The 27,794-nt window shown below is 44.5% G+C and overlaps 1 protein-coding gene across 50 annotated transcripts in view; it reads left to right on the top strand.

Moving 5' to 3' along the window:
• The window catches only part of LOC137422869 (far upstream element-binding protein 1), an 83,183-nt gene that overhangs the window by 9,704 nt on the left and 45,685 nt on the right, over positions 1-27,794 (top strand). For 26 of the 50 annotated variants that reach the window (XM_078775032.1, XM_078775027.1, XM_078775012.1 and 23 more), the window contains exons 2-7: positions 741-876; positions 5,054-5,092; positions 6,873-6,912; positions 23,763-23,812; positions 24,223-24,294; positions 24,410-24,467. In XM_078775032.1, the coding sequence (XP_078631158.1) occupies positions 741-876; positions 5,054-5,092; positions 6,873-6,912; positions 23,763-23,812; positions 24,223-24,294; positions 24,410-24,467 (395 nt within the window). The remainder of the gene's footprint in view (positions 1-740; positions 877-5,053; positions 5,093-6,872; positions 6,913-23,762; positions 23,813-24,222; positions 24,295-24,409; positions 24,468-27,794) is intronic. The other 24 variants (XM_078775043.1, XM_078775025.1, XM_078775045.1 and 21 more) reach the window with 3 other exon arrangements.

The following is a 27,794-nucleotide window of genomic DNA, read 5'->3' as shown; positions in this document are numbered from 1 at the left end:
CTACAGTCTGGCAACGGGGGTATGGGGACATCGTGGGCAATCCGTTGGGGATCTTGACATGGAAAAAGGTTAAGAACCTCTGGTTTAATGTGTGATGTTTTGGTTGTCTTGGTTTCTCGAAAGCTTTGTTGTAATAAACCATGCTAAGGGTTAGAGTACAGTGGAACATGTAGATAATTTATTATTTATTTTATCCCCCTCACTCCCCTCCATAATGGAGTCCATCTTGTCTTGTAATGCTGTGATCCCCAATTTACATCAGATATGCTTTTGACTTGTTTGTGGTTGCTATATAGTGTGGTGTATGGGTACATCACTTTATCTGTGGTTTATGAGCAGTGAACACGTCACCGTCCGTACCTGTGTGGTTTATGAGCAGTGAGCACATCACCTTACCTGTGTGGCTTATGAGCAGTGAGCACGTCACCTTACCTGTGGCTTATGAGCAGTGAGCACGTCACTTTACCTGTGTGGTTTATGACCAGTGAGCATATCATCTTACCTGTGTGGCTTATGAGCAGTGAGCACGTCACTTTACCTGTGTGGTTTATGAGCAGAGAGCACGTCACTTTACCTGTGTGGTTTATGAGCAGTGAGCACGTCACTTTACCTGTGTGGCTTATGAGCAGTGAGCACGTCACTTTACCTGTGTGGTTTATGAGCAGTGAGCACGTCACTTTACCTGTGTGGTTTATGAGCAGTGAGCATGTTACACCTTACCTTTGTTTCTACCTTTACAGATTGCTGCCAAGATTGGAGTGGAGTCTGCAGCAGCCGCTGCAGCAGGGACGACCACCCCGGCCCCACCTGCTGCCGGCGCTGCCCCTCCGCAGGATATTTTTGCGCAGAAGAGAACGCTGGAAGATGGTGGTAATGGTATGTGAGGGAAAAAAAACAAACAAAAAAAAACACCTTTAGAGGCCATTTTTCCCCGCAAGCTGGGGTTGGCCTTTTTCGGGAACCGTGGTAGTTGTTGTTTTTCGGTCCCCTTTTTGAAGCAATGTTTTACGGCCGGATGCCCTTCCTGACGCCAACCCTTTTTGCCGCCTTTAACGACAAGCAGGGAATTACCAGTGAACCTGTACTCAATTAGCCGACCTCGGAAGGATGACAGGCTGAGTCAACCCCCCTGGCGTTAATTCAGCGATCGACCGGGTTTCGAACCCAGGATCCTAGGATCCTAAGCTGACACCCTAGCCGCTAGCCCAACACCAGGGTTATGTGAGGGATAGAGAAAGGTTATTTCCTTGCACACATACGAAGCAAAAATTGGGGTTAGGCAATTGTTGCACCTTCTGTGCGTCTGTCTGTAAACGTCAGTTTATGATCAAGGAGCAACTTGTGTAAATAAAATGTTACATTTTGAACACAAATGGGAACATTAATAGAAAGAGAAACCTGTGGGTCCTTTCCCATGATTGTATAATAATCCGTCGCACACTTGCAGAAGTGAGTTTTTATTTTATTTTCTAATTTTAAATTATTATTATTATTTTATTTATTTAGTGAAACAAAATTGAAAATCATTCCAAACGGGAAACGTTTCAGGAAAGTAATGAAGGACGCATGGGCAAGAATAACTAATGTAGCGTGTTCGATAAATAAGGGATGGGATGGAATAGACGCGGCGTCGGCCCAGAATGATTTATTTATGACTTTTTGAAAGCTTATTAAATTTAAACGAGATTGTTTAGTTGAACACTGAATACAAACGGACTTGTTTGTATGTTTACAAGTTGCCCATCCATTTACTTGGACGCACGTGTTAAACGAGGTGACCAAGTGCAATATCTACTTGTGGGCCAGCCAGGGGATGCTGAAAGACTTTTGACAGCTTTTGGTATTATAACTATAAGTAGTCGTCCATGCTTGATGAACGCGACATGCGGGTGACTATTAAGATGCAGCGGGATGACATTCTCACTTTTGACCTGAAAGGCAATTTTTAGTTCATTAAAGGTCACTTGGGTCAAATGATGTTGATTTATCGAATTTTTGTAATAGTTCTAGAATGGAAGATAAATTATGGCTCAAACTGTGATTTGATAGCTTATTGCACTGTGCCTATGTGAAGGACATTTTAATATTAATAGTTGCAGAGCATGATGGGTAAATTAAATATGGCGGCCATAAGGGGCCGTCCAAAACTCGCTGTGAAGTAGCATAACGCCGATTTATTTTGCTGGGAATTTGAAACTCGTAATTTTGAAATTTCACAGCATCAAAACTCATCACATTGGTCCATTTGGAATCCCTTTTGTATAATAATTCGAGCAAAGGATCATGGGAAATTCACAGTGGTTCTTTTAGTGTCCACAGAAATTTGTGTTCGTGGTGTTTGCCATACGAATGTGTGTACTTTGTCACAGCAATAAGCCCCCGTCATGTAACGACAGCGAGACGCCTTCTGATGTTTGAGGTGTGAGGCTATTTCTCATTTTGTATGTTTAAGGATGGGGGGTTGGGGGGGGGGGGGGTGGGGAGAAGAGGAAGGGTGTTTAACGAAAGGTTTAGTCAAATATACGCAACCATCCTCAAATTCAGGGGAATTCGTGTTTAACGAAAGGTTTAGTCAAATATACGCAACCATCCTCAAATTCAGGGGAATTCGTGTTTAACGAAAGGTTTAGTCAAATATACGCAACCATCCTCAAATTCGGGGGAATTCGTGTTTAACGAAAGGTTTAGTCAAATATACGCAACCATCCTCAAATTCGGGGGAATTCGTGTTTAACGAAAGGTTTAGTCAAATATACGCAACCATCCTCAAATTCAGGGGAATTCGTGTTTAACGAAAGGTTTAGTCAAATATACGCAACCATCCTCAAATTCAGGGGAATTCGTGTTTAACGAAAGGTTTAGTCAAATATACGCAACCATCCTCAAATTCAGGGGAATTCGTGTTTAACGAAAGGTTTAGTCAAATATACGTAACCATCCTCAAATTCGGGGGAATTCGTGTTTAACGAAAGGTTTAGTCAAATATACGCAACCATCCTCAAATTCAGGGGAATTCGTGTTTAACGAAAGGTTTAGTCAAATATACGCAACCATCCTCAAATTCAGGGGAATTCGTGTTTAACGAAAGGTTTAGTCAAATATACGCAACCATCCTCAAATTCGGGGGAATTCGTGTTTAACGAAAGGTTTAGTCAAATATACGCAACCATCCTCAAATTCGGGGGAATTCGTGTTTAACGAAAGGTTTAGTCAAATATACGCAACCATCCTCAAATTCAGGGGAATTCGTGTTCGAACGAAAGGTTACCGACTTCTACCGACTCCTCTCTGGCCTTGCCCCCCCCAGCTCTCTCTGGGCTCTGTCCCGCAAATATTCCTACAGGTCGCACAAGATCTGCCTGCCACCCTCTTATGGTTAAACTGCCAAAATCAAGACTCTCTGCTCACCTTCATTCCTCTTTTCTCCCGCCTCTGGAACAAACTCCCTCACTCTCTTCAATCCCACTCCACCCTCCAGGTCTTTAAAACAGCTGTTCACCACCATCTCTTATCCCCCCCCATCCAAAACCTTGATCTTTTCTACCCCCGCTAATTTCACCCCAATTCCACTTTTTTGAAATACCAACTTCTGTCCTGGAAGTCCTTGGTGTCTGGTGTCCTTATGTTTTATACTTCTCCCACCCCCCCCCCTTCCCACGCCTCCTCCCCCCAAGCCCTCTCCCTCCCACACATCTCCCTGCTCTCAAATGTCGTGTGCTCTCAAGTGTTTGTGTGCTTCCCCTTCTCTCCCCATCTTGTCTTCCGCGCCCTCTTTTTATATATTTTGCTTGTCTGGTTGATTTGTTTGTGAAGTAAATGTCAGCTCTTTCACGAGCCTCGATTCAGTATACAAAAAAAAAAAGGTTTAGTCAAATATACGCAACCATCCTCAAATTCAGGGGAATTCGTGTTTAACGAAAGGTTGAGTCAAATATACGTAACCATCCTCAAATTCAGGGGAATTCGTGTTTAACGAAAGGCTTAGTCAAATATACGCAACCATCCTCATTCAGGGGAATTCGTGTTCAACGAAAGGTTTAGTCAAATATACGCAACCATCCTCAAATTCAGGGGAATTCGTGTTTAACGAAAGGCTTAGTCAAATTTACGCAACCATCCTCAAATTCAGGGGAATTCGTGTTTAACGAAAGGCTTAGTCAAATATACGCAACCATCCTCAAATTCAGGGGAATTCGTGTTTAACGAAAGGCTTAGTCAAATATACGCAACCATCCTCAAATTCAGGGGAATTCGTGTTTAACGAAAGGCTTAGTCAAATATACGCAACCATCCTCAAATTCAGGGGAATTCGTGTTCAACGAAAGGCTTGGTCAAATATACGCAACCATCCTCAAATTCAGGGGAATTCGTGTTTAACGAAAGGCTTAGTCAAATATACGCAACCATCCTCAAATTCAGGGGAATTCGTGTTTAACGAAAGGTTTAGTCAAATATACGCAACCATCCTCAAATTCAGGGGAAAATGGAGATGAAAGAAACCCTCAAATCTTTCCTTGAGGATGCTTTATGCAACCGGGCCACTGTTCCTGGTAGTTTGGTAGTTTTACTTCCCTTTTTTCATTTATTTATTTTTATTATTTTTGTCCATTCTCCCGTGCTCTTGCAATATTTGGTCAAATGTGCTGCACGCGAAGCTGGATATTTGCCGTGCTTGAAGATTGAAGTTAAAAAAAATTTTTATTTTTTTATTTTTAACAGTATGGTGGATAATTGTGGGCACGTTAACCTGTAAATCCACCAATAAAAGATTGTCCTCATTGGTCATGCCAAGCAGATCGGCAAGCTGCCACTTGTTATCCCCTATTGGACGTCCTATTGTGATTGGTTGCAGACTCTTATCTTGATTTTGTGTAACATCGACTCGATTTTTGCAGTTTTGTCTCGTCCTTGCATTAATGTAAGGGTTTGTCTCTTGGAGGCTGTTAACTCAATTTTGTACATGTGCAGTAAGCAGTTTGTAGTTAACAGTATAACCCATAATGTCGAGTTAGCATTATTATTGCTGTTACTTATTTTATCTTTCCCTCCACAGATGCTCCAGATCGCAAAAAGTTTGCAGCGCAGAATGATCGTAAGATTTATTTTTTCACCTCCCTTTCCTCCGGCTCCCCTTAAGAACAATGATAGCGAGACGTATTTCCATAAGAATGATAGTGAGACGTATTTCCATAAGAATGATAGCGAGACGTATTTTCATAAGAATGATAGCGAGACGTATTTCCATAAGAATGATAGCAAGACGTATTTCCATAAGAATGATAGCGAGACGTATTTCCATAAGAATGATAGTGAGACGTATTTCCATAAGAATGATAGCGAGACGTATTTTCATAAGAATGATAGCGAGACGTATTTCCATAAGAATGATAGCAAGACGTATTTCCATAAGAATGATAGCGAGACGTATTTCCATAAGAATGATAGTGAGATGTATTTCCATAAGAATGATAGCAAGACGTATTTCCATAAGAATGATAGCGAGACGTATTTCCATAAGAATGATAGTGAGATGTATTTCCATAAGAATGATAGCAAGACGTATTTCCATAAGAATGATAGCGAGATGTATTTCCATAAGAATGATAGCGAGATGTATTTCCATAAGAATGATAGCGAGATGTATTTCCATAAGAATGATAGCAAGACGTATTTCCATGAGAATGATAGCAAGACGTATTTCCATAAGAATGATAGCAAGACGTATTTCCCTGAGAATGATAGCAAGACGTATTTCCATAAGAATGATAGCGAGATGTATTTCCATAAGAATGATAGCAAGACGTATTTCCATGAGAATGATAGCAAGATGTATTTCCATAAGAATGATAGCAAGACGTATTTCCATGAGAATGATAGCAAGACGTATTTCCATAAGAATGATAGCGAGATGTATTTCCATAAGAATGATAGCGAGATGTATTTCCATAAGAATGATAGCGAGATGTATTTCCATAAGAATGATAGCGAGATGTATTTCCATAAGAATGATAGCAAGACGTATTTCCATGAGAATGATAGCAAGACGTATTTCCATAAGAATGATAGCAAGACGTATTTCCATAAGAATGATAGCAAGACGTATTTCCATGAGAATGATAGCAAGACGTATTTCCATAAGAATGATAGCGAGATGTATTTCCATAAGAATGATAGCGAGATGTATTTCCATAAGAATGATAGCGAGACGTATTTCCATAAGAATGATAGCAAGACGTATTTCCATAAGAATGATAGCGAGATGTATTTCCATAAGAATGATAGCAAGACGTATTTCCATGAGAATGATAGCAAGACGTATTTCCATAAGAATGATAGCGAGATGTATTTCCATAAGAATGATAGCAAGACGTATTTCCATGAGAATGATAGCAAGACGTATTTCCATAAGAATGATAGCAAGACGTATTTCCATAAGAATGATAGCGAGACGTATTTCCATGAGAATGATAGCAAGACGTATTTCCATGAGAATGATAGCAAGACGTATTTCCATAAGAATGATAGCGAGACGTATTTCCATGAGAATGATAGCAAGACGTATTTCCATAAGAATGATAGCAAGACGTATTTCCATGAGAATGATAGCAAGACGTATTTCCATAAGAATGATAGCAAGACGTATTTCCATAAGAATGATAGCGAGACGTATTTCCATGAGAATGATAGCAAGACATATTTCCATAAGAATGATAGTGAGACGTATTTCCATAAGAATGATAGCAAGACGTATTTCCATAAGAATGATAGCGAGACGTATTCCCATAAGAATGATTGCAAAGCGCATTTTCCTTTTGTTTCTTTGTTCATTCCTGAGTGTTGTATGCTAATATATGTTCCTTCTTTTTTGCCAGCTATAGGTGCTCAATTAGCAGCCATGATGCAGCAACAAAGGTGAGGGAGCGAGGTTTATCAGTAAACTCTTAAACAGAAGGTAAAGAACAAGTCGACCAACCCTGAATAACTTTAACCTGTCATAATCAAAAACTGTTTCACACTCGTAGCCTGAAAATGAAAGAGGTATGGTGTATGTCTAATTCTGAAGGGTATATGTGAGTCTGATGGAGACATTGATCTCAATTACTGCCAGATATGCACAAATATTTTATTTTCAGTACCCACTGTGCTTTGCCACTCCCTGGTGTCGAAACACGTCGCTGATTAGTTCCATGATGTAAGCCTAAATATCGAATCACGAATTGTCAACCCAGTTTGAAAATAAATATATTATTTTGTGTAAATCCTCATCTTCAAGGGGTAAAGCCAGCTTCAGAGGTGCAGAATGGTTTTTAACGGGCGCAGGGAGCAATCTATGTAAGAGGAATGGGTAGGAGTGACCCTCTGGTGCATTGTGGAGCTCGGTGGTGGGTGGAATTACCTGGGGGGTGGAGAGGTGGAGTGACCCTCTTGTGATACATTGCATCTCCTGGTTGGGGGGGGGGGCGGGGGGGGTGGAGATGCTTCCGGCGGAGTTAGCTGGAGGGTGGAGGGTGTGGAGTTGGTAAGCTGGGATGTACTGATGACAGTGTGGAGTCTGCTTTGGCTTCAGTGGAGTTAACTGGGGGGAGTGGTGGGGTGACGTTGGCTTGGAGGGTGGGCTGTGAAGTCGAGTCGGCTTGGGTGAGGGGTGGATGACATTTGGCTTCGAGGGTGAGCTGTGACGTGGAGTCAGCTTAGGGGAGGGGTGGGTGACGTTGGCTTCGAGGGTGGGATGTGAGGTGGAGTTAGCTTAGGGGTGGATGGGTGCAGATAGCTTAGAGAGGAGGGTGGTGTGGTGGAGTTAGCTAAAGGGTGGGGTGGGTGGCGTTGGATTTGAGGGTGGGTGGGGGGAGATAGCTTGGAGAGGAGAGTGGGTGTGTGGGGGGAGATAGCTTGGAGAGGAGCTCCTCCTAGGAGGGTGGTGTGATGGGGTGGGTGACGTTGGCTTTGAGGGTTGGTGGGTGGGGGGAGATAGCTTGGAGAGGAGGTGGTGTGGTGTGGTGGGTGACGTTGGATTTGAGGGTGGGTGGGTGGGGGGAGAAAGCTTGGAGAGGAGGGTGGTGTGGTGGGGGGAGATAGCTTGGAGAGGAGGGTTGTGTGGTGGGGGGAGATAGCTTGGAGACGAGGGTGGTGTGGTGGGGTGGGTGACGTTGGCTTTGAGGGTGGGCTGTGATGTGGACTTGGATAAAGGGTGGGTTGGGGTGAGTGACGTTGGCTTCGAGGGTGGGCTGTGAGGTGGAGTTCGCTTAGGGGTGGATGGGTGGACATAGCTTAGAGAGGAGGGTGGTGTGGTGGGGTGGGTGACGTTGGCTTTGAGGGTGGGATGTGATGTGGAGTTAGCTAAAGGGTGGGTTGGGGTGAGTGACGTTGGCTTCGACGGTGGGCTGTGAGGTGGAGTTAGCTTAGGGGTGGGTGGGGGGAGATAGCTTAGAGAGGAGGGTGGTGTGGTGGAGTTAGCTAAAGGGTGGGGTGGGTGGGGTAGGATTTGAGGGTGGGTGGATGGGTGGAGATAGCTCAGAGAGGAGGGTGGTGTGGTGACTGAATGAGCGTTTTAAGGCCATTTACCCCGCTAGAGCGGGGGTTAGCCTTGCGGGCCCCATGACAATCATGGTTCCCTGTTTGAGGCAATGTTTTTATAGCCGGATGCCCTTCCTGACACCAACCCTTGGTCGCCTCTTACGATGTGCAGGGATACGGTGTACCGATTCTAAATCGGGGTACACACCGTGATCATTCATCCCAGCAAGCTGGTACTCAATTTGCCGACCTCGGAAGGATGACAGGCTGAGTCAACCCCCCTGGCGTTAATTCACCGATCGACCGGAATTCGAACCCAGGATCCGAGGATCCCAAGCCGGCACCCTAACCACTAAGCCAACACCATTAGTTAGCTAAAGGGTGGGGTGGGTGACGTTGGCTTAGAGGGTGGGTGACGTTGGCTTAGAGGGTGGGTGACGTTGGCTTAGAGGGTGGGTGACGTTGGCTTAGAGGGTGGGTGACGTTGGCTTAGAGGGTGGGTGACGTTGGCTTAGAGGGTGGGTGACGTTGGCTTAGAGGGTGGGTGACGTTGGCTTAGAGGGTGGGTGACGTTGGCTTAGAGGGTGGGTGACGTTGGCTTAGAGGGTGGGTGACGTTGGCTTAGTGGGTGGGTGACGTTGGCTTAGAGGGTGGGTGACGTTGGCTTAGAGGGTGGGTGACGTTGGCTTAGAGGGTGGGTGACGTTGGCTTAGAGGGTGGGTGACGTTGGCTTAGAGGGTGGGTGACGTTGGCTTAGAGGGTGGGTGACGTTGGCTTAGAGGGTGGGTGACGTTGGCTTAGAGGGTGGGTGACGTTGGCTTAGAGGGTGGGTGACGTTGGCTTAGAGGGTGGGTGACGTTGGCTTAGAGGGTGGGTGACGTTGGCTTAGAGGGTGGGTGACGTTGGCTTAGAGGGTGGGTGACGTTGGCTTAGAGGGTGGGTGACGTTGGCTTAGAGGGTGGGTGACGTTGGCTTAGAGGGTGGGTGACGTTGGCTTAGAGGGTGGGTGACGTTGGCTTAGAGGGTGGGTGACGTTGGCTTAGAGGGTGGGTGACGTTGGCTTAGAGGGTGGGTGACGTTGGCTTAGAGGGTGGGTGACGTTGGCTTAGAGGGTGGGTGACGTTGGCTTAGAGGGTGGGTGACGTTGGCTTAGAGGGTGGGTGACGTTGGCTTAGAGGGTGGGTGACGTTGGCTTAGAGGGTGGGTGACGTTGGCTTAGAGGGTGGGTGACGTTGGCTTAGAGGGTGGGTGACGTTGGCTTAGAGGGTGGGTGACGTTGGCTTAGAGGGTGGGTGACGTTGGCTTAGAGGGTGGGTGACGTTGGCTTAGAGGGTGGGTGACGTTGGCTTAGAGGGTGGGTGACGTTGGCTTAGAGGGTGGGTGACGTTGGCTTAGAGGGTGGGTGACGTTGGCTTAGAGGGTGGGTGACGTTGGCTTAGAGGGTGGGTGACGTTGGCTTAGAGGGTGGGTGACGTTGGCTTAGAGGGTGGGTGACGTTGGCTTAGAGGGTGGGTGACGTTGGCTTAGAGGGTGGGTGACGTTGGCTTAGAGGGTGGGTGACGTTGGCTTAGAGGGTGGGTGACGTTGGCTTAGAGGGTGGGTGACGTTGGCTTAGAGGGTGGGTGACGTTGGCTTAGAGGGTGGGTGACGTTGGCTTAGAGGGTGGGTGACGTTGGCTTAGAGGGTGGGTGACGTTGGCTTAGAGGGTGGGTGACGTTGGCTTAGAGGGTGGGTGACGTTGGCTTAGAGGGTGGGTGACGTTGGCTTAGAGGGTGGGTGACGTTGGCTTAGAGGGTGGGTGACGTTGGCTTAGAGGGTGGGTGACGTTGGCTTAGAGGGTGGGTGACGTTGGCTTAGAGGGTGGGTGACGTTGGCTTAGAGGGTGGGTGACGTTGGCTTAGAGGGTGGGTGACGTTGGCTTAGAGGGTGGGTGACGTTGGCTTAGAGGGTGGGTGACGTTGGCTTAGAGGGTGGGTGACGTTGGCTTAGAGGGTGGGTGACGTTGGCTTAGAGGGTGGGTGACGTTGGCTTAGAGGGTGGGTGACGTTGGCTTAGAGGGTGGGTGACGTTGGCTTAGAGGGTGGGTGACGTTGGCTTAGAGGGTGGGTGACGTTGGCTTAGAGGGTGGGTGACGTTGGCTTAGAGGGTGGGTGACGTCGGCTTAGAGGGTGGGTGACGTCGGCTTAGAGGGTGGGTGACGTCGGCTTAGAGGGTGGGTGACGTCGGCTTAGAGGGTGGGTGACGTCGGCTTAGAGGGTGGGTGACGTCGGCTTAGAGGGTGGGTGACGTCGGCTTAGAGGGTGGGTGACGTCGGCTTAGAGGGTGGGTGACGTCGGCTTAGAGGGTGGGTGACGTCGGCTTAGAGGGTGGGTGACGTCGGCTTAGAGGGTGGGTGACGTCGGCTTAGAGGGTGGGTGACGTCGGCTTAGAGGGTGGGTGACGTCGGCTTAGAGGGTGGGTGACGTCGGCTTAGAGGGTGGGTGACGTCGGCTTAGAGGGTGGGTGACGTCGGCTTAGAGGGTGGGTGACGTCGGCTTAGAGGGTGGGTGACGTCGGCTTAGAGGGTGGGTGACGTCGGCTTCGAGGGTGGGTGACGTCGGCTTCGAGGGTGGGTGACGTCGGCTTCGAGGGTGGGTGACGTCGGCTTCGAGGGTGGGTGACGTCGGCTTCGAGGGTGGGTGACGTCGGCTTCGAGGGTGGGTGACGTCGGCTTCGAGGGTGGGTGGGGGGAGATAGCTTGGAGAGGAGGGTGGGGTGGTGGAGTTAGCTAAATGGTGGGGTGGGTGGGGGGAGATAGCTTGGAAAGGAGGGTGGTGTGGTTGGAGTTAGCTAAAGGGTGGGGTGGGTGGGGGGAGATAGCTCGGAGAGGAGGGTGGTGTGTTGGAGTTAGCTAAAGGGTGGGGTGGGTGACGTTGGCTTTGAGGGTGGGCTCTGAGGTGGAGTTTGCTGAGGCCTCAGTCACACCGGATCGTGCGATTGATGGTACGTGTGGTTGTGTGATCACCAACGATTGGAGAAGATCGATCGCAAGATCAATCGTCGGTAATCTTGCGAATCGTGGTGGCGATCAGCGACCAATCGTACGGTCAATCGTGGCGACTTGCGACCGCTCGGACAATCAATCGTGGCGATCTGTGAACGCTCGCAGGATCGATCGCAGACAGTCGCATCCATTCGTGAGATGGGTCGCTCCATCAGATATAAGGGCTCGCCACAGTGCGTCAGCATCAGTAGTCACCGACCTCTCAAGCAGTACACTTCGTCAAAATTTAAGAGTAGGCGAGCTATCGCAGGCACCCTCAACAAATTACAAATCCTTGCCCTGACTAGTGGAACGTCAGGCCTGGCCAACCGGTTCGTGACAAACTCAGACCAAGCTTCCCCCGGCCGACCCCTCAAGAAAGGTGGGCTAATGAAGAAGAAGTCACAGGAAGAAGATCGTGTTGAAGAATAGAATGACATGCTGTATTAAATATTTATTTATATCGTGTTAAAGTTAAAGGATTCTGATGTACAGTCCCATACTCCATACTGTATGACAAAGACTCCGTCCTACCGAAACAGTTTCTTGACAATCGTCACACTGCACTGGTGGTTTGTCATTGCATTCCCAGAAGTACAGACTTGGCATTTAATATGGAATATTTTTTTTGTGGGGGTGAACTTACTTTTCAAGATGTCTTAGAACCAAAATTTCATTGGAATTATGTTGAAATTATTCTAGATTTTGTTAATGTGACCTTTAAAAGAAACAAAAACCACATTTGACATTTCAAAACAAATAAATTGATCCTTGAAAGTGATGTAAACTGATATCGAACTTGATTCACGGACAGTACTGTGTTAAACGTTTCCAGATTACGATACGATCCAGATGTTAAACGATTCACGGACGTGTGTACGTTTTCCAGAAGTATCTTTATTTTGCACATTAGCCAAAAAATTTTTTAACAAAAGTTAAATTGCGACTGAGATTACGGACAATAAAATTACAGTTCAGTACTTCGTGTAACCCCCACGAGCATTCAGGAGAGCACGTGCACGTTGAGGCATGCTGTTCACGAGATTTGCCAAGGTTTGGACAGGAATCGCTTGCCATGCAGTGAATGCTGCAATTCACGCACAGAGGTCGGCTGCTGGTCCAAATGGTCGATTTGACGCGTTAATTCTGCCCACAAGTTCTCTATTGGATTCATATCCGGGGACATGGCAGGCCACTCCATATGCTCTACACCACGGTCAGCAAGAAAGTGTTGGATCATGTGAGCACGATGAGGCCGTGCATTGTCATCTTGGAAGACAAAGTTTCCTCGAAAGGCTGCACGAGCAAATGGAAGCAATGTTTCTTCCAGAATGGCCCTGTACTTGAACTGGTTCAGGTTTCCATTCAGAACAACCAGGTCAGTTTTGCCCCCTGCATGAAAAGCAGCCCAAACGGTCACCCCACCACCTCCAGCTTGGACTCTTGGCACAATACAATCTTTGTTGTAGGCTTCATGCACTTGTCTGCGCACTTGGACGCGGCCACCTTGACGATAGACCAGAAAGCTAGACTCGTCACTGAAGATCACGTGATTCCAGTGTCCTGGCTGCCATTGACGGTGCTCTCTGGCCCACTGCAATCGGCGCTGGCGGTGTTGTCTGGTCAGGCGTGGCTTTCTCAGGGGACGCCTGTCACGATAGCCTGCTTGAACCAGTCGTTGGTTGACTAGCCTTCTGGGTACAGTTCACATTCTGGGTACAGACACATTTGTCAGTTGCTGCCACTCAGCCCTAAGCCGATTAGCTGACTTGGTCCGGCCATTGCGGACTAACCGGTGCAGCTGGCGATCATCTCTCCTTGTGGTTCTGCGGGGACGTCCTGGCCTCGGTATTGGAGTAGGGACACCCCTCTGAGCATTTCGTTTCAGGATCTTTGACTCCTGACCTTGAGTGATGCCATACTGCCGAGCAATAGCATGCTCTTTCATGCCGTAATTTGGTAAAGCCACCACTCCATGACAACAGCATTGTCGAGTTGACGGACCATCTCCAGAGGAAGCGGCAATAACTTTTGGAGACGTGCAGCAGTTGTTTTCCACTAATACAGAACGCAACAACCCTTGCATACCCGACTGTGAAGCCAATCATCAAATGCACCTGTCCGTACATTTTGCCACGCCACCTGTGATATAATCCTGTTGTTGACTTCTTACTGCGACAGACAATTTAGTGACATGGTTCTTTTAACAAATAAATCACCAAAGTGTAAAAGAAACTCACCAGATTGATATACTGAGTTAAGAAAGTAAACCCAAGTCAAGGAAAAAAATATATTCCATATTAAATGCCAAGTCTGTATTTCGGACAGGAATTTGTACTTTATTCAGGATGCCGGTGATGGCATCTGTACATCGGTCTGGCTCGAGGCCAGTATCTGTGCTCCTAGTTAGTTAGTTAACGATTCCTAGTTCTTTCTTCTGTCGGGCCCCGTGAGAGAGAATTTTGAAAGCGTGTGTTGCAACCTATTAAGGTTGCCTATTAAGGTCAGATATTCCTATTAAGTGCATTTGAACTTCAAGAGAGTTATGAAAGAAGAAGAAGATTTATTGCGAAATGAGACAGCCCGGCCGAGGCGGCCTCGCCCCCTTGCCGATAACCTGCCGGTGGGGTCGACCAACTAACGCCAGCAGACGGGATTCCCGTTTAACGTCGATCCTGGAAATGATGATTTACACAGCGTGTGAATCACCACGATGCCACTTTACAGCTTGGTTGGGATTCAAACCCAGGGTAGACAGCTTGGAGCCGAGTTTGTGTACCTGTCAGCCCTTGTTTAAGAATTAAGCGATTTATATCAAAACATCGGACCGAATTTACGAAAGTCATTTAGCGAGCGTCTTGTCAACACACGTCTAACCCTTAAACACTGACAAAAACATTATTGCACACGCACAGCAAAACACACGCCGAACACATGCGAATGGTATAAAATAATATAACATACAACAACACACACAACATGCATTTTAAGGCCATTTTCCCTGCGAGAGCGGGGGTTAGCCTTGCGGTCCCCATGATGATCTCCATTTTGCCCTATTTTCTGCATCTCCTTGTTAACCCCCTTGCCCGCATTTCTTCTTCCACCATCTTTAGCCAAGTCTTTCTCGGTCTTCCCCGTCCTCTACTTCCTTCGACATTCATTTCCATCACTCTTCTCAACCGGTCACTTTCATCCTTCCTCAACACATGACCAAACCATCTCAACCTGTACCTCTTCACAGCATCAATCACAGGCTCTATTCCCATCATCTTTCACAATTCATCATTTGTCTTCCTCTCTCTCAACGATACTCCGCACATCCATCGAACCATTCGCATTTCCCCCCTTTCCAGCCTTCGTTGCTGCTCTACTTTCATTACCCATGTCTCGCTCCCATAAATCATAACACTTCTCACACATGCAGCATACACCTTTCCCTTCAGCTTCAACGACACTCCCCTCCTCATCAGCACGCCACTCAGTTCCCGAAACTCCTTCCATGCACATCTCACTCCAGCAGCCGTTGCCGAGTCTGATCCACCTTCTCCATTCAGCATGTCTCCGAGGTAGCAAAATGTTTTCACACCTTCCAGCTTCACGCCGTCTCCAAGATCCAAATCAACATTTCCTCCATCTGCAGCTCCCTCTGTGCACACCTTACATTTGAATGTAGCTGCCACACTGGTTAATGACACTCTCAGACCACTACATTTTTGATGAACCCACTCAGCGCACATTGTACATTGAATGGAGTTCACTCCGACACCCTTCCTGCACACAGCACATGGCCACTTCCCAGTTCTTTCCACCTCACCACATGCTTTACCACTTGCCATCACCTTCGTCTTTCCGATATTCACCTTCAGACCTTTTGTCTCAATACTTTCCGCAATCAACACCAGATCATCTGCATACAACAACTCCCACGCCCCACGGTAAACCCTCCTTTACGTTCTGAGCCAGCACCTCCATCACATCTGCAAATAGTAGTGGACTTCGTACCGACCCCTGATGCACTCCCACCTTCACCTCAAACTCACCACTGTTCCCGTCCTTCGTCCTTGCAGCGGTGTGCGCTCTTTTGTACATTGCCATCACTACTCTGATCAATCATTCCTCCACTCCTAACTTCCTCAATGCCCATGTCAATACTTCGCGTGGAACCCTATCGAATGCTTTCTCCAGATCAACAAACCCAAGAAACAACTTCTTCCTCTTCTCCATGTACTTCTCCTGCAACTGCTTCACAATAAAGAGCGCGTCTGTTGTTCCTCTTCCTGGCATAAATCCAAACTGCATTTCTTCGATCTTCACCTTCTTCCTTATCCTCCTCTCCAACACCGTTTCCAATACCTTCATTCCATGCTCCAATAACTTTATCGCTCGTACGAGCCACACTCCAGAGGGTCACCTTTCCCCTTGTATAGAGGGACGAGGGAACTCAGTTCCCCATCCACTGGAATGTGGCCTTCTTTCACCACCAGATTACAGATCTCTGTCATTCTTTTCACACCCCAACTTCCTGCTGCCTTCAACATATCTCCCACAACTCCCGTCGGCCCTCCCGCTTTTCTACTCTTCATTGCTTTTATCGCTTCCTCAACTTCCTTCTCAGTTATCTTCTCTGCCGGTCCTAAAACTGGGTTACTCTCTATGTTGCCATCCCATTCATTCTCTGCATTCAACAGCATTTCCATATATCTTTTCCATCTTCCTTTAATTCCATCTGGGTCCACAACGATTTGTCCCACTTCATCCTTCAAGCAACTCACCCCAATCACATCACACCTCTCTTTCGCTATCTGCTTTGCAATCCTGAATACCGCTCTCTGACCCTCTTCCGAATCCAAGCGTTCTTCGAACATTTTCCTACATGCCTCCTGCGCCTTAGCTGCCTCTTTCTTTGCAGCCTTCTTGGCTGCCTTATAACTTTTATGCTCTGCTTTTTCTGCTCCCGTACTCTTCGCCTTCTGCCACTTTTTGAACTTCTTCCTCTTCTCGCCAATCCTCTTTCCAACTTCATCATCCCACCACCATGTTTCCTAGTGCCTCGGTGGTCCTTTTGTCCATCCACATACCTCACCAACGCTCCTGTTATGGATTCGTCACTTCCGTTGTGGTGGTTTGCATCCACTGAATATTTCTGATTGCATGTACTATCATTGTTCTCAAAAGGTTTATTGTTCATGAACTGTTTTCAAAACGTAAAAAAGTTAATGTTAAAAGAAACAGGAAACCGGATCGGGAACCTGACGACAAAGAAGAAGAAGTGAAAAAGAGGGCGGAGCGAAGGAGTCGGACAAGAAAGCCGAGTTGCTCCGGGTTCTGAGGCGAACGTTGGCGAGCAAGATTCACTCGCGAACTTTCGGGTTCCCGGGAAAGGGGTCCCTGTGACAGAGTTGTCATCGCTGTGACTGCTCAACCTGCGTGTCAGGTTTTTGGCGGTGGATTCCGAAGAGAATTATCGCCGGGCCGTTACGTCTCAAGAGCAGGTCGTCGGCCATTTTGACTCGCGCAGGACTTGTGCTTCGCTCGCGGTTTCGTCTCTTTTCGACCATATTCACCGCATTCAGACGTAGATCTGGGGCGTGTGTGTGGCGTGGCTTTTTGAAGGTTAATTCGTCCATACCCGAGGGTGTGATCTCTCAGTCGCCTGTAGGGCGCCTTTGGGTTTCCCAGTCGCCTTGAGGGCGCCGTTGTTCAGCTTTGGGCTGTGTGACTGTATTTGCCATCCGCACGGGATTCTGGTCTCGATTGGACATCGTTCTGTCGATCGCTGGAGCGAAGCAACTTTGGGCTTGAAGCCGGGAATAAGAGACATTGGGGATGTTTCTTATTCCCGGCTTGTTTCACTCACTTGGAGCACAGTGAGTTCTATATTACACAACTGATGGTACCATCATAGGACATATTGATTGTACTATTGAATACTATTATTGTTGAACTGTAATTCTTGTGTGATCTTAATACAATATTTGTTTGTGAGTAACAATTGGGGTGGCTTCTCCTTTGATCTTTGACCCACAGACTAACACATTTTTCTGCTGTGACTCCTCTCGGGGCTCGGAGGTACACCGTGACCAGGGGGTCGGGGAGGAGCATGTAACAGAAATTGGGGGCTCGTCCAATTGACTCGGGCTCGAAATTGGGATCCTCGTCCGGGATGAAATTCCCTAATAACATTAGTCCGGGATAGAATTCCCTAACATTCCCAAAATTCCCAAATTTGGATTTTTTTTCCTAACATTCCCAAATTTTTCAAAAAAATTGGAAACATTTTTGTGTGAAGGTTACCAGGTGTTAACTGATAGGCACCATGGTGTTTGACGCAGAACAGTTTGTGGCGTCCCCTATTGAGGCACAGTTCCAAGCGCTAAAAAAAATCTGAACTCTTCATATTGGCCAGACATTTTAACTTGGAGGTCCGAGTTAATATGAAGAAAGCAGAGATGCAGACATTGGTGGTAGAATCTCTGGTGGGACAAGGAACATGGACAGAGGTAGCCTTGGATTGGTTACCCAAGGAAAAGGAAAATGTGGAACTGGAAAATGGAGATGCAACTGCAGAGCCAGGAAAGTGTAAAAGCAGAGGAAAGGGTAAAAGCAGAGGAAAGGAAAGCAAAGGAGAGAAGAGCAGAGGAAAGGAGAGCTGAAGAAGAAAGAAGAGCAGAGGAAAGGAAAGCTGAAAGGGAGTTGAAGGAACGGGACATGGATTATCAGAGGGAACTTAAACTCAAGGAGCTGGAATTTATGGGAGAATGGGGAGAAGAAGCATCCATGCATGCCGGCTGGTTCGACAACGAGTCAGAACACCTGGGATGTTGGTAGACATGTGAGGCTGGTTCCACCCTTCAATGAAAAGGAGGTAGCCAAGTTTGTTTTACACTTTGAGAAAGTGGCTCAAATGCTAAAATGGCCTGTGGGGTCCTGGACTGTTAGTGCAAAGTGTTCTGGTGGGTAAAGCTCAAGATATATTTTCGGCTTTCCCGATTGACAAATGTACAGATTATGAGGAAGTGAAGAAAGCCATTCTCAAAGCCTATGAATTGGTTCCTGAAGCTTACCGGCAAAAATATCGGAATGCCAAGAAGAGTGAGACCCATGTGGAGTTTGCCAGAATGAAGGAAACCATGTTTGATCGGTGGTGTGATTCGAAGGGGATTGGGAAAGACTTCAACCTGTTGCGACAATTGATCTTCGTGGAGGAATTCCAATAGTGTGTCCACGCCGACATTAAAGTACATCTGGATGTAAAGAAGGTACCAGAGTTTGTATGAGGCAGCAACCGTGGCAGATGACTATGCCTTGACACACAGGATGGGGTTCCACAAACCTGACTTCCTGCCTAGAGTTCGCCAGGGGAGTTATGGTACATCCGGTGTGGAGAACGAAGATTCATGGAGGCGGCCTCGAGATGACTATGGGGACAAATCTGATACCGCGACTTTTAGGGATCAGAAGTCTACAGTTCCAACACGGACTTATCTTCCGGGGGGCTCGAGGCAGACCACGAGTTTTTCCTCCGGGCCTACTTGCGCTTTTTGCAAGAAACCTGGGCATTTGATGTCCCAATGTTACGCCCTGAAAAGGAAAATTCAGGAGTGGAGTCAAAGTAATGCAACTCCGAATGCATTGGCCAATGCGAGAAATTGTCCTTGGAGGACAGTGCCTTGTGAAGGTTCCCATGCCAAAGTTACGGCATCACAGAATGACCTTGCTCAAGAGTGTTACAAACCTTTTATTTCAGAGGGGTTTGTGTCTGGATGGAGACCTGAATAACCAGAGACCTGTTAGGGTATTGAGGGACACAGGAGCACATCAATCTTTAATGCTGGAAGGCATTTTGCCATTGTCAGAGAAGGCGGCAACTGGTGTTCGTGTTCTTTTACAGGAGGTTGGTGGCTGTGTTAAAGCTCCACTTCATGTCATCCATTTAAAGTCTGATTTGGTGTCAGGACCGGTCACCGTAGGGTTACAAGCCACTCTACCTGTAGAGGGAATATCTTTTGTTATCTGGAATGATTTGGCCGGTGGTCAAGTTTCTGGTAACCCGATGTTTGTTGAAAAGCCTAGTATGGAAAATAACACTGCACAGTTAGAGCAGGAGATTCCGGGTATCTTTCCATCCTGTACCGCGACTCGTGCTATGGGTAGGAAGCGCTCGGAAGAGAAGGAGAAGGTACTGACGTCACGCTTTGCACAGACACGTTTTGTCAAGTACCCTGAAACTAAGTGTCAGCACACACGAGTCATGAATGGAGGCAATGTTGGCAAGCTCTTTGTGGGTGGACTGAACTTCAAAACCAGGGAAGTTGTTCTGGACGCTGTCTTCGGCCAATATGGACCACTCTTGGAAGTGCGGCTGATAAAAGACAGGGAGACGCAAAGTCAAGAGGGTTTGGCTTTGTCACGTTTGAAAACTCCAAGGATGCCAAAGATGCAGAAAAGGATTTGAATGGCAAGGATTTGGATGGTCGGACCTTAATACTGCCCTACTTTGACAAAAGGAGCCAACTGTCATTTTTGTCGAAATTGAGTTATCACTTGTTCTAGGGTATTTTGAGGTATGCTCTACATGTTCGTACACAAAATAAAGTAACACGACCCTCCATTTCTGAGATATCATTTCTGATATTTGGCATTTCTGCCAAAGAGAGCAGAAAGAAAAACACATTTTCCTCATTTACAAGAAAACTCCTTTCACGCAGTTGCTTCCTTTTGTCAAAGTAGGGCAGAATAGTAGAGAAGGCAGGCCATGGGCATCGAGAAGGCTACAGAGGAGGAAAACGTGGAGGTCGTTTCAGGGGTGGCTATAGCTCCCGAAGGGATGATTTATCAGGGTAGTAGCCGAGAAGGAGACCGCTATTCCCGTGACTACAGCGACAAGCGCTCCAACCGTGATTATTATGAAAGTTAGGAAGAGTTTGAAGCACTGAATGCTGCGGAGCAGCCGAGCCAAGATTCCTACACGGATTAACCGTGAACTCCACGTTCCTAAAGGCGTCCATGTCGTGAATACTTCCAGGCCTCACCACCCAACCACCATGAAACCTGGCTCTCAGCTCGACCTCCCTAAAAAAAGTGCTATAGATTTACTTGACTTTGGATTTTTGATCACACCCCCTCAACCTTCATTCAAAAAATGAAAAATAAAAATCAGAGGTGGATGAGATGGAGTTTGGCTTTGCAGGAGTTCAACTTGGAAATGGAGCCTGTAAAGGGCAGGGACAATGTCGTTGCTGGTGCTTTGTCCAGAGTGAACTAACTTTGGAAATCTCTGTCAGGTTGTTGGAAGTTTTGTTGCTTTATTTTTGGAAACTATTGATTATCATTGCTCATGGGAATTGATGATTTGGGTGTGAGTTTACTTTTGTTTGTTAAAAGAGTTTTTGCCTACAAAGAAAGTTTTCACTATGTTCAAACTTTCTTGAGGGGGGGGAAGTCTTACGGATTTGTCACTTCTGTTGTGGTGGTTTGCATCCACTGTGAATATTTCTGATTCCATGTACTATTTATTGTTCTCAAAAGGTTTATTCTTCATGAACTGTTTTCAAAACGTAAAAAAGTTAATGTTAAAAGAAACAGGGAACCGGACGACGAAGAGGAAGAAGTGAAAAAGAGGGCGGAGCGAAGGAGTCGGACAAGAAAGCCGAGTTGCTCCGGGTTCTGAGGCGAACGTTGGCGAGCAAGAGTCACAAGCGAACTTTCGGGTTCCCAGGAAAGGGGTCCCTGTGACAGAGTTGTCATCGCTGTGACTGCTCAACCTGCGTGTCAGGTTTTTGGCGGTGGATTCCGAAGAGAATTATCGCCGGGCCGTTACGTCTCAAGAGCAGGTCGTCGGCCATTTTGACTCGCGCAGGACTTGTGCTTCGCTCGTGGTTTCATCTCTTTTCGACCATATTCACCGCCTTCAGACGTCGATCTGGGGTTAATTCGTGCATACCCTACGGTGTGATCTCTCAGTCGCCTGGAGGGCGCCTTTGGGTTTCCCAGTCGCCTTGAGGGCGCCTTTGTACAGCTTTGGGCTGTGTGACTGTATTTGCCATCCGCACGGGATTCTGGTCTCGATTGGACATCGTTCTCTCGATCGCTGGAGCGAAGCAACTTTGGGCTTGAAGCCGGGAATAAGAGACATTGGGGATGTTCGTGTTTCACTCACTTGGAGCACAGTGAGTTCTATATTACAAAACTGATGGTACCATCATAGGACATATTGATTGTACTATTGAATACTATTATTGTTGAACTGTAATTCTTGTGTGATCTTAATGCAATATTTGTTTTCATGAGTAACAATTGGGGTGGCTTCTCCTTTGATCTTTGACACACAGAATAACACATTTTTCTGCCGTGACTCCTCTCAGGGCTCGGAGGTACACCGTGACCAGGGGGTCGGGGAGGAGCACGTAACACTCCCAACAGACTATCTTTCATTGAGATCCAACCACTTTCAAGCTCAACCACATCATCCTCTACCCTACTCAGCCTCTCTATTAATGCCTCCCTCACTGTCACCTCTTTCAACCTGCACACCTTCATTCTTGGTTGGTACTTCACCCGCCGAGCTCTCCTCGCACCTTTCACCCTTATGTCACAGACAACCAAGTGGTGCTGTGAAACAGCCTCCTCCCCCGGGATCACCTTTGTGTCCCGGAGGTTCCCCCTATTTCGCATACGCACCATCAGGTAGTCAACGGTTGTCGTCGACCCACCTGACCTGTATGTAACAAGGTTATTATCCTCTTTCTGGAACTGAGTATTACAAATCAACAAATCAGCTCCATCAGCAAACTCCAAAATCGTTTCACCGTCTTCATTTCTCACACCATATCTGTAACCCCCATGAACCCCCTCAAAACCGCCCATACTCCTTCCCACATGTATATTTAGGTCTCCTCCCACAACAACTTCCTCATCTTTCACGTTTTCCATCAGCTTCTCTATCGCACACCAGAACTTGTCCTCTTCATCGCTCCGACCAACCTACGGAGCATATCCCGAGATGACGTTCACCAAGAGCTTTCCAATCATCATTTTCACCATCATCAACCTATCACTCACTCTTGTCACACTCACCACACTGTCGACAAACTCCTCAGAAAACAGGACACCAACACCATTCACGCCCTCCGGGCACCCTTGCCACACAAACTTGTATTTCTGTCCCTGCCTACCCTTCACCATGCTCACACCACTTCCCTTCCATCTCGTCTCTTGCACACAACATATGTCCACTCTTCTTCTGACCAATACTTCCACCACTTCTCCTGATCTCCCTGTCATTGTCCCTACATTCCATGTCCCAAACCTCAGAAACCGATCTCCACTTCGGGGCGGTACCCTGCCCATATGTAGTTGTAATTGTCATGGTTCTCTTTTTGAGGCAATTTTTTTTTTAATGGCCGGATGCCCTTCCTGACGCCAACCCTCTTAGTCGCCGCTTACGACACGCAGGGATACGGTGTACCTATTCTAAACCAGGATACACACTGGGAAAAATAATATATTATTATCGTATAATGGTCCAAATATACTGGTCTGGAGCTAAAGACTGGTAGTACCACCAATCGTAAGGTCGTGCAACCAGTCGGGACAGGTCGTGACTTGTCGCACTGCCGCTCGTGAGGTTGAACGACAGGTGGCACCACCAATCGTCAGGTGGCAGGACCAGTAGCACGACCAATCGTGCGACTACTTGACCCGCGATCATGCACGACTGGTGGTGCGTCCATGCGCGACTGGTGGTAGGACCATGTAAGACCTGTCTGCGACCTCTTACGATTTGGAATCGCAGGTCAGAAGTTTTGAACATAACCATCGACCTTGCTGCGACTGATTTTGCTCTGGCGATCACCCACGACCTCTGCAACCAGTCACGCGCTCTTTCTACGATTTTCCCGCGATTAACAAAATTTTCGGTCGCAGCTAGGTCGTAACATGGTCGCAGGCCCGGTGTGACTGGGGCTTAAAGGTTGGTTGGGGTGAGTGATGCTGGCTTCGAGGGTGGGCTGTGAGGTGGAGTTAGCTTAGGGGTGGATGGGTGGTGTGGTGGAGTTAGCTTCGGGGTGGATGGGTGGTGTGGTGGAGTTAGCTAAAGGGGGGTGGGAGGAGGGTTTGTGCTTTTGATTTTGGGGTTTGTATTTTTATTGATTATAAATTGAGGATAGTTTGTTGCATTGTTTTTGTGACACCCTCTGTTTGCGGTCATCATTTCATTTTATTGTAGATCTCAAGTCACAGAAGACTTCAAAGTACCAGATCGAATGGTTGGATTGAGTGAGTGCAATGCATTACTTTAAAAAAAATCTTACTTTTGGATTTTGTGTGCTCGTTATTTTTAGTAAATGAATGGACATACCAATTCGTGTTAAGGCCTTCATCGTTTTTAAATCGCCTTTTGGTTGCAAGGATGTTTTTCTTTATAGTTGCAGTTGGTGTTTCATTAGTTTTGGATTTGGTACTAAGCAGCAGAAGATAAATGCCTGCAGTGTAGTTTTAGTGGGAAGCTCATGAGGTTCACTATATTTCGGCATTACATTTGCTTCCAGTGCCTAATTTGCTGAGCGCTGGATTAACCAGGACAGCATTGGTCAAAATGAATTTTTTTTTCTCCCCTCTTTTGAGGCAGGAGGCCTAGTGTTAGTTAAGCATGTGTACTGCTGTGACTAAGCTCTTCTGCTTTGTAGTCATTGGCCGTGGTGGAGAGCAGATCAGCAAGCTGCAGTCAGACTCTTGCTGCAAGATCCAAATTGCTCCTGGTAGGACTGCAAATCTTTGCTCGTGTTTGGTGAAAGAGATGGTTATACCAAAATTTTATAGTCTTGCAAATTTCACAGTTTGAACTTGTGTCTAAACCTCTGTTTTAATCTACAGATAGTGGTGGGAAGCCAGAAAGACCTTGCACACTCACTGGATCGCCAGAGTCTATTCGGTAAGACTTTCAGAAGTATGGCTTTAGCAGCAGCAATCGAATGGTTAAACTCTTTGATAAATAAAATGGTGTCGTTGCCGTCATCATCTTATTCATTCCTCATGTTAAACAATAAAATATCATCGCTGTTTTGACTAACCTGACGGCTATGATCCTAAAATTTTTAAATAAAAGGTTATGTCAGTTTTATTATAATAAAAAGGTAATGTCAGTTTATCATCATAAAAAAGTCGTCAGTTTTATTATAATAAAAAGGTCACGTCAGTTTATCATCATAATAAAAAGGTCATGTTAGTTTATCATCATAATAAAAGGTCATCAGTTTTATTATAATAAAAAGGTCACGTCAGTTTATCATCATAATAAAAAGGTCATGTCAGTTTATCATCATCATAATAAAGGTCATGTCCGTTTATCATCATAATATAAAGGTCATGTCAGTTTTATTATAATAAAAAGGTCATGTCAGTTTATCATCATAATAAAAAGGTCATGAGTTTATCATCATAATATAAAAGGTCATGTCAGATTATCATCATAATAAAAGGGTCATGTCAGTTTATCATAATATAAAGGGTCATGTCAGTTTTATTAAAATAAAAAGGTCATGTCCGTTTATCATAATATAAAGGTCATGTCAGGTTATCATAATAAAAAGGTCATGTCAGTTTTATTACAATAAGTCATGTCAGTTTATCATCATAATAAAAAGGTCATGTCAGTTTATCATCACAATCAAAAGGTCATGTCAGTTTATCATCACAATCAAAAGCTCATGTCAGTTTATCATAATAAAAAGGTCGTCAGTTTATCATCATAAAAAGGTCATGTCAGTTTATCATAATAAAAAGGTCATGTCAGTTTATCATCATAATAAAAGTCATGTCAGTTTATCATCACAATCAAAAGGTCATGTCAGTTTATCATAATAAAAAGGTCATCAGTTTTATTATAATAAAAACTTTATCAGTTTATCATAATAAAAAGGTCATGTCTTTTATTATAATAAAAAGGTCATGTCAGTTTATCATAATCATAATAAAAGGGTCATGTCAGTTTATCATCATAATATAAAGGTGATGTCAGTTTTATTAAAATAAAAAGGTCATGTCCGTTTATCATCATAATAAAAAGGTCATGTTAGTTTATCATCATAATAAAAGGTCGTCAGTTTTATTATAATAAAAAGGTCACGTCAGTTTATCATCATAATAAAAAGGTCATGTCAGTTTATCATCATCATAATAAAGGTCATGTCCGTTTATCATCATAATATAAAGGTCATGTCAGTTTTATTATAATAAAAAGGTCATGTCAGTTTATCATCATAATAAAAAGGTCATGAGTTTATCATCATAATATAAAAGGTCATGTCAGATTATCATCATAATAAAAGGGTCATGTCAGTTTATCATAATATAAAGGGTCATGTCAGTTTTATTAAAATAAAAAGGTCATGTCCGTTTATCATAATATAAAGGTCATGTCAGGTTATCATAATAAAAAGGTCATGTCAGTTTTATTACAATAAGTCATGTCAGTTTATCATCATAATAAAAAGGTCATGTCAGTTTATCATCACAATCAAAAGGTCATGTCAGTTTATCATCACAATCAAAAGCTCATGTCAGTTTATCATAATAAAAAGGTCGTCAGTTTATCATCATAAAAAGGTCATGTCAGTTTATCATAATAAAAAGGTCATGTCAGTTTATCATCATAATAAAAGTCATGTCAGTTTATCATCACAATCAAAAGGTCATGTCAGTTTATCATAATAAAAAGGTCATCAGTTTTATTATAATAAAAACTTTATCAGTTTATCATAATAAAAAGGTCATGTCTTTTATTATAATAAAAAGGTCATGTCAGTTTATCATAATCATAATAAAAGGGTCATGTCAGTTTATCATCATAATATAAAGGTGATGTCAGTTTTATTAAAATAAAAAGGTCATGTCCGTTTATCATAATATAAAGGTCATGTCAGTTTTATTATAATAAAAAGGTCGTCAGTTTATCATCATAATCAAAAGGTCATTTCAGTTTTATTATAATATAAAAGGTCATGTCAGTTTATCATCATAATAAAAGGGTCATGTCTTTTATTATAATAAAAAGGTCATGTCAGTTTATCATAATCATAATAAAAGGGTCATGTCAGTTTATCATCATAATATAAAGGTCACGTCAGTTTTATTATAATAAAAAGGTCATGTCAGTTTATCATAAGAAAAAGGTCATGTCAGTTTTATTATAATATAAAAAGGTCATGTCAGTTTATCATCGCAATAAAAAGGTCATGTCAGTTTTATTATAATAAAAAGGTCATGTCAGTTTATCATCATAATAAAAAGGTCATGTCAGTTTATCATCATAATAAAAAGGTCATGTCAGTTTTATTATAATAAAAAGGTCATGTCAGTTTATCATCATAATATAAAGGGTCATGTCAGTTTATCATCACAATAAAAAGGTCATGTCAGTTTATCATCATAATAAAAAGGTCATGTCAGTTTTATTATAATAAAAAGGTCATGTCAGTTTATCATCATAATATAAAGGGTCATGTCAGTTTATCATCATAATAAAAAGGTCATGTCAGTTTATCATCATAATAAAAAGGTCATGTCAGTTTTATTATAATAAAAACGTCATGTCAGTTTTATTATAATAAAAAGGTCATTTTAGTTTATCATCATAATAAAAAGGTCATGACAGTTTATCATCATAATAAAAAGGTCATGTCAGTTTATCATCATAATAAAAAGGTCATGTCAGTTTTATTATAATAAAAACGTCATGTTAGTTTATCATCATAATAAAAGGTCATGTCAGTTTATCATAATAAAAAGGGCATGTTAGTTTATCATAATAAAAAGGTCATGTCAGTTTATCATAATAAAAAGGTCATGTCAGTTTATCATCATAATAAAAAGGTCATGTCAGTTTATCATCATAATAAAAAGGTCATGTCAGTTTTATTATAATAAAAAGTTCATGTCAGTTTTATTATAATAAAAAGGTCACGTCAGTTTATCATCATAATAAGGTCATGTCAGTTTATCATCGTAATAAAAAGGTCATGTCAGTTTATCATCATAATATAAAGGTTATGTCAGTTTTATTGTAATAAGGCCATGTCAGTTTATCATCATAATAAAAAGGTCATGTCAGTTTTATTATAATAAAAAGGTCATGTCAGTTTATCATCATAATATAAAGGTCATGTCAGTTTATCATCATAATAAAAAGGTTGTTAGTTTTATTATAATAAAAAGGTCATGCCAGTTTATCATAATAAAAAGGTCGTCAGTTTATCATCGT

Source organism: Myxine glutinosa, chromosome 3 (assembly GCF_964187855.1).
Source record: "Myxine glutinosa chromosome 3, kmMyxGlut1.1, whole genome shotgun sequence".
Classification (NCBI taxonomy): Eukaryota; Metazoa; Chordata; class Myxini; order Myxiniformes; family Myxinidae; genus Myxine; species Myxine glutinosa.
This window is presented reverse-complemented; position numbering and strand designations above follow the sequence as displayed.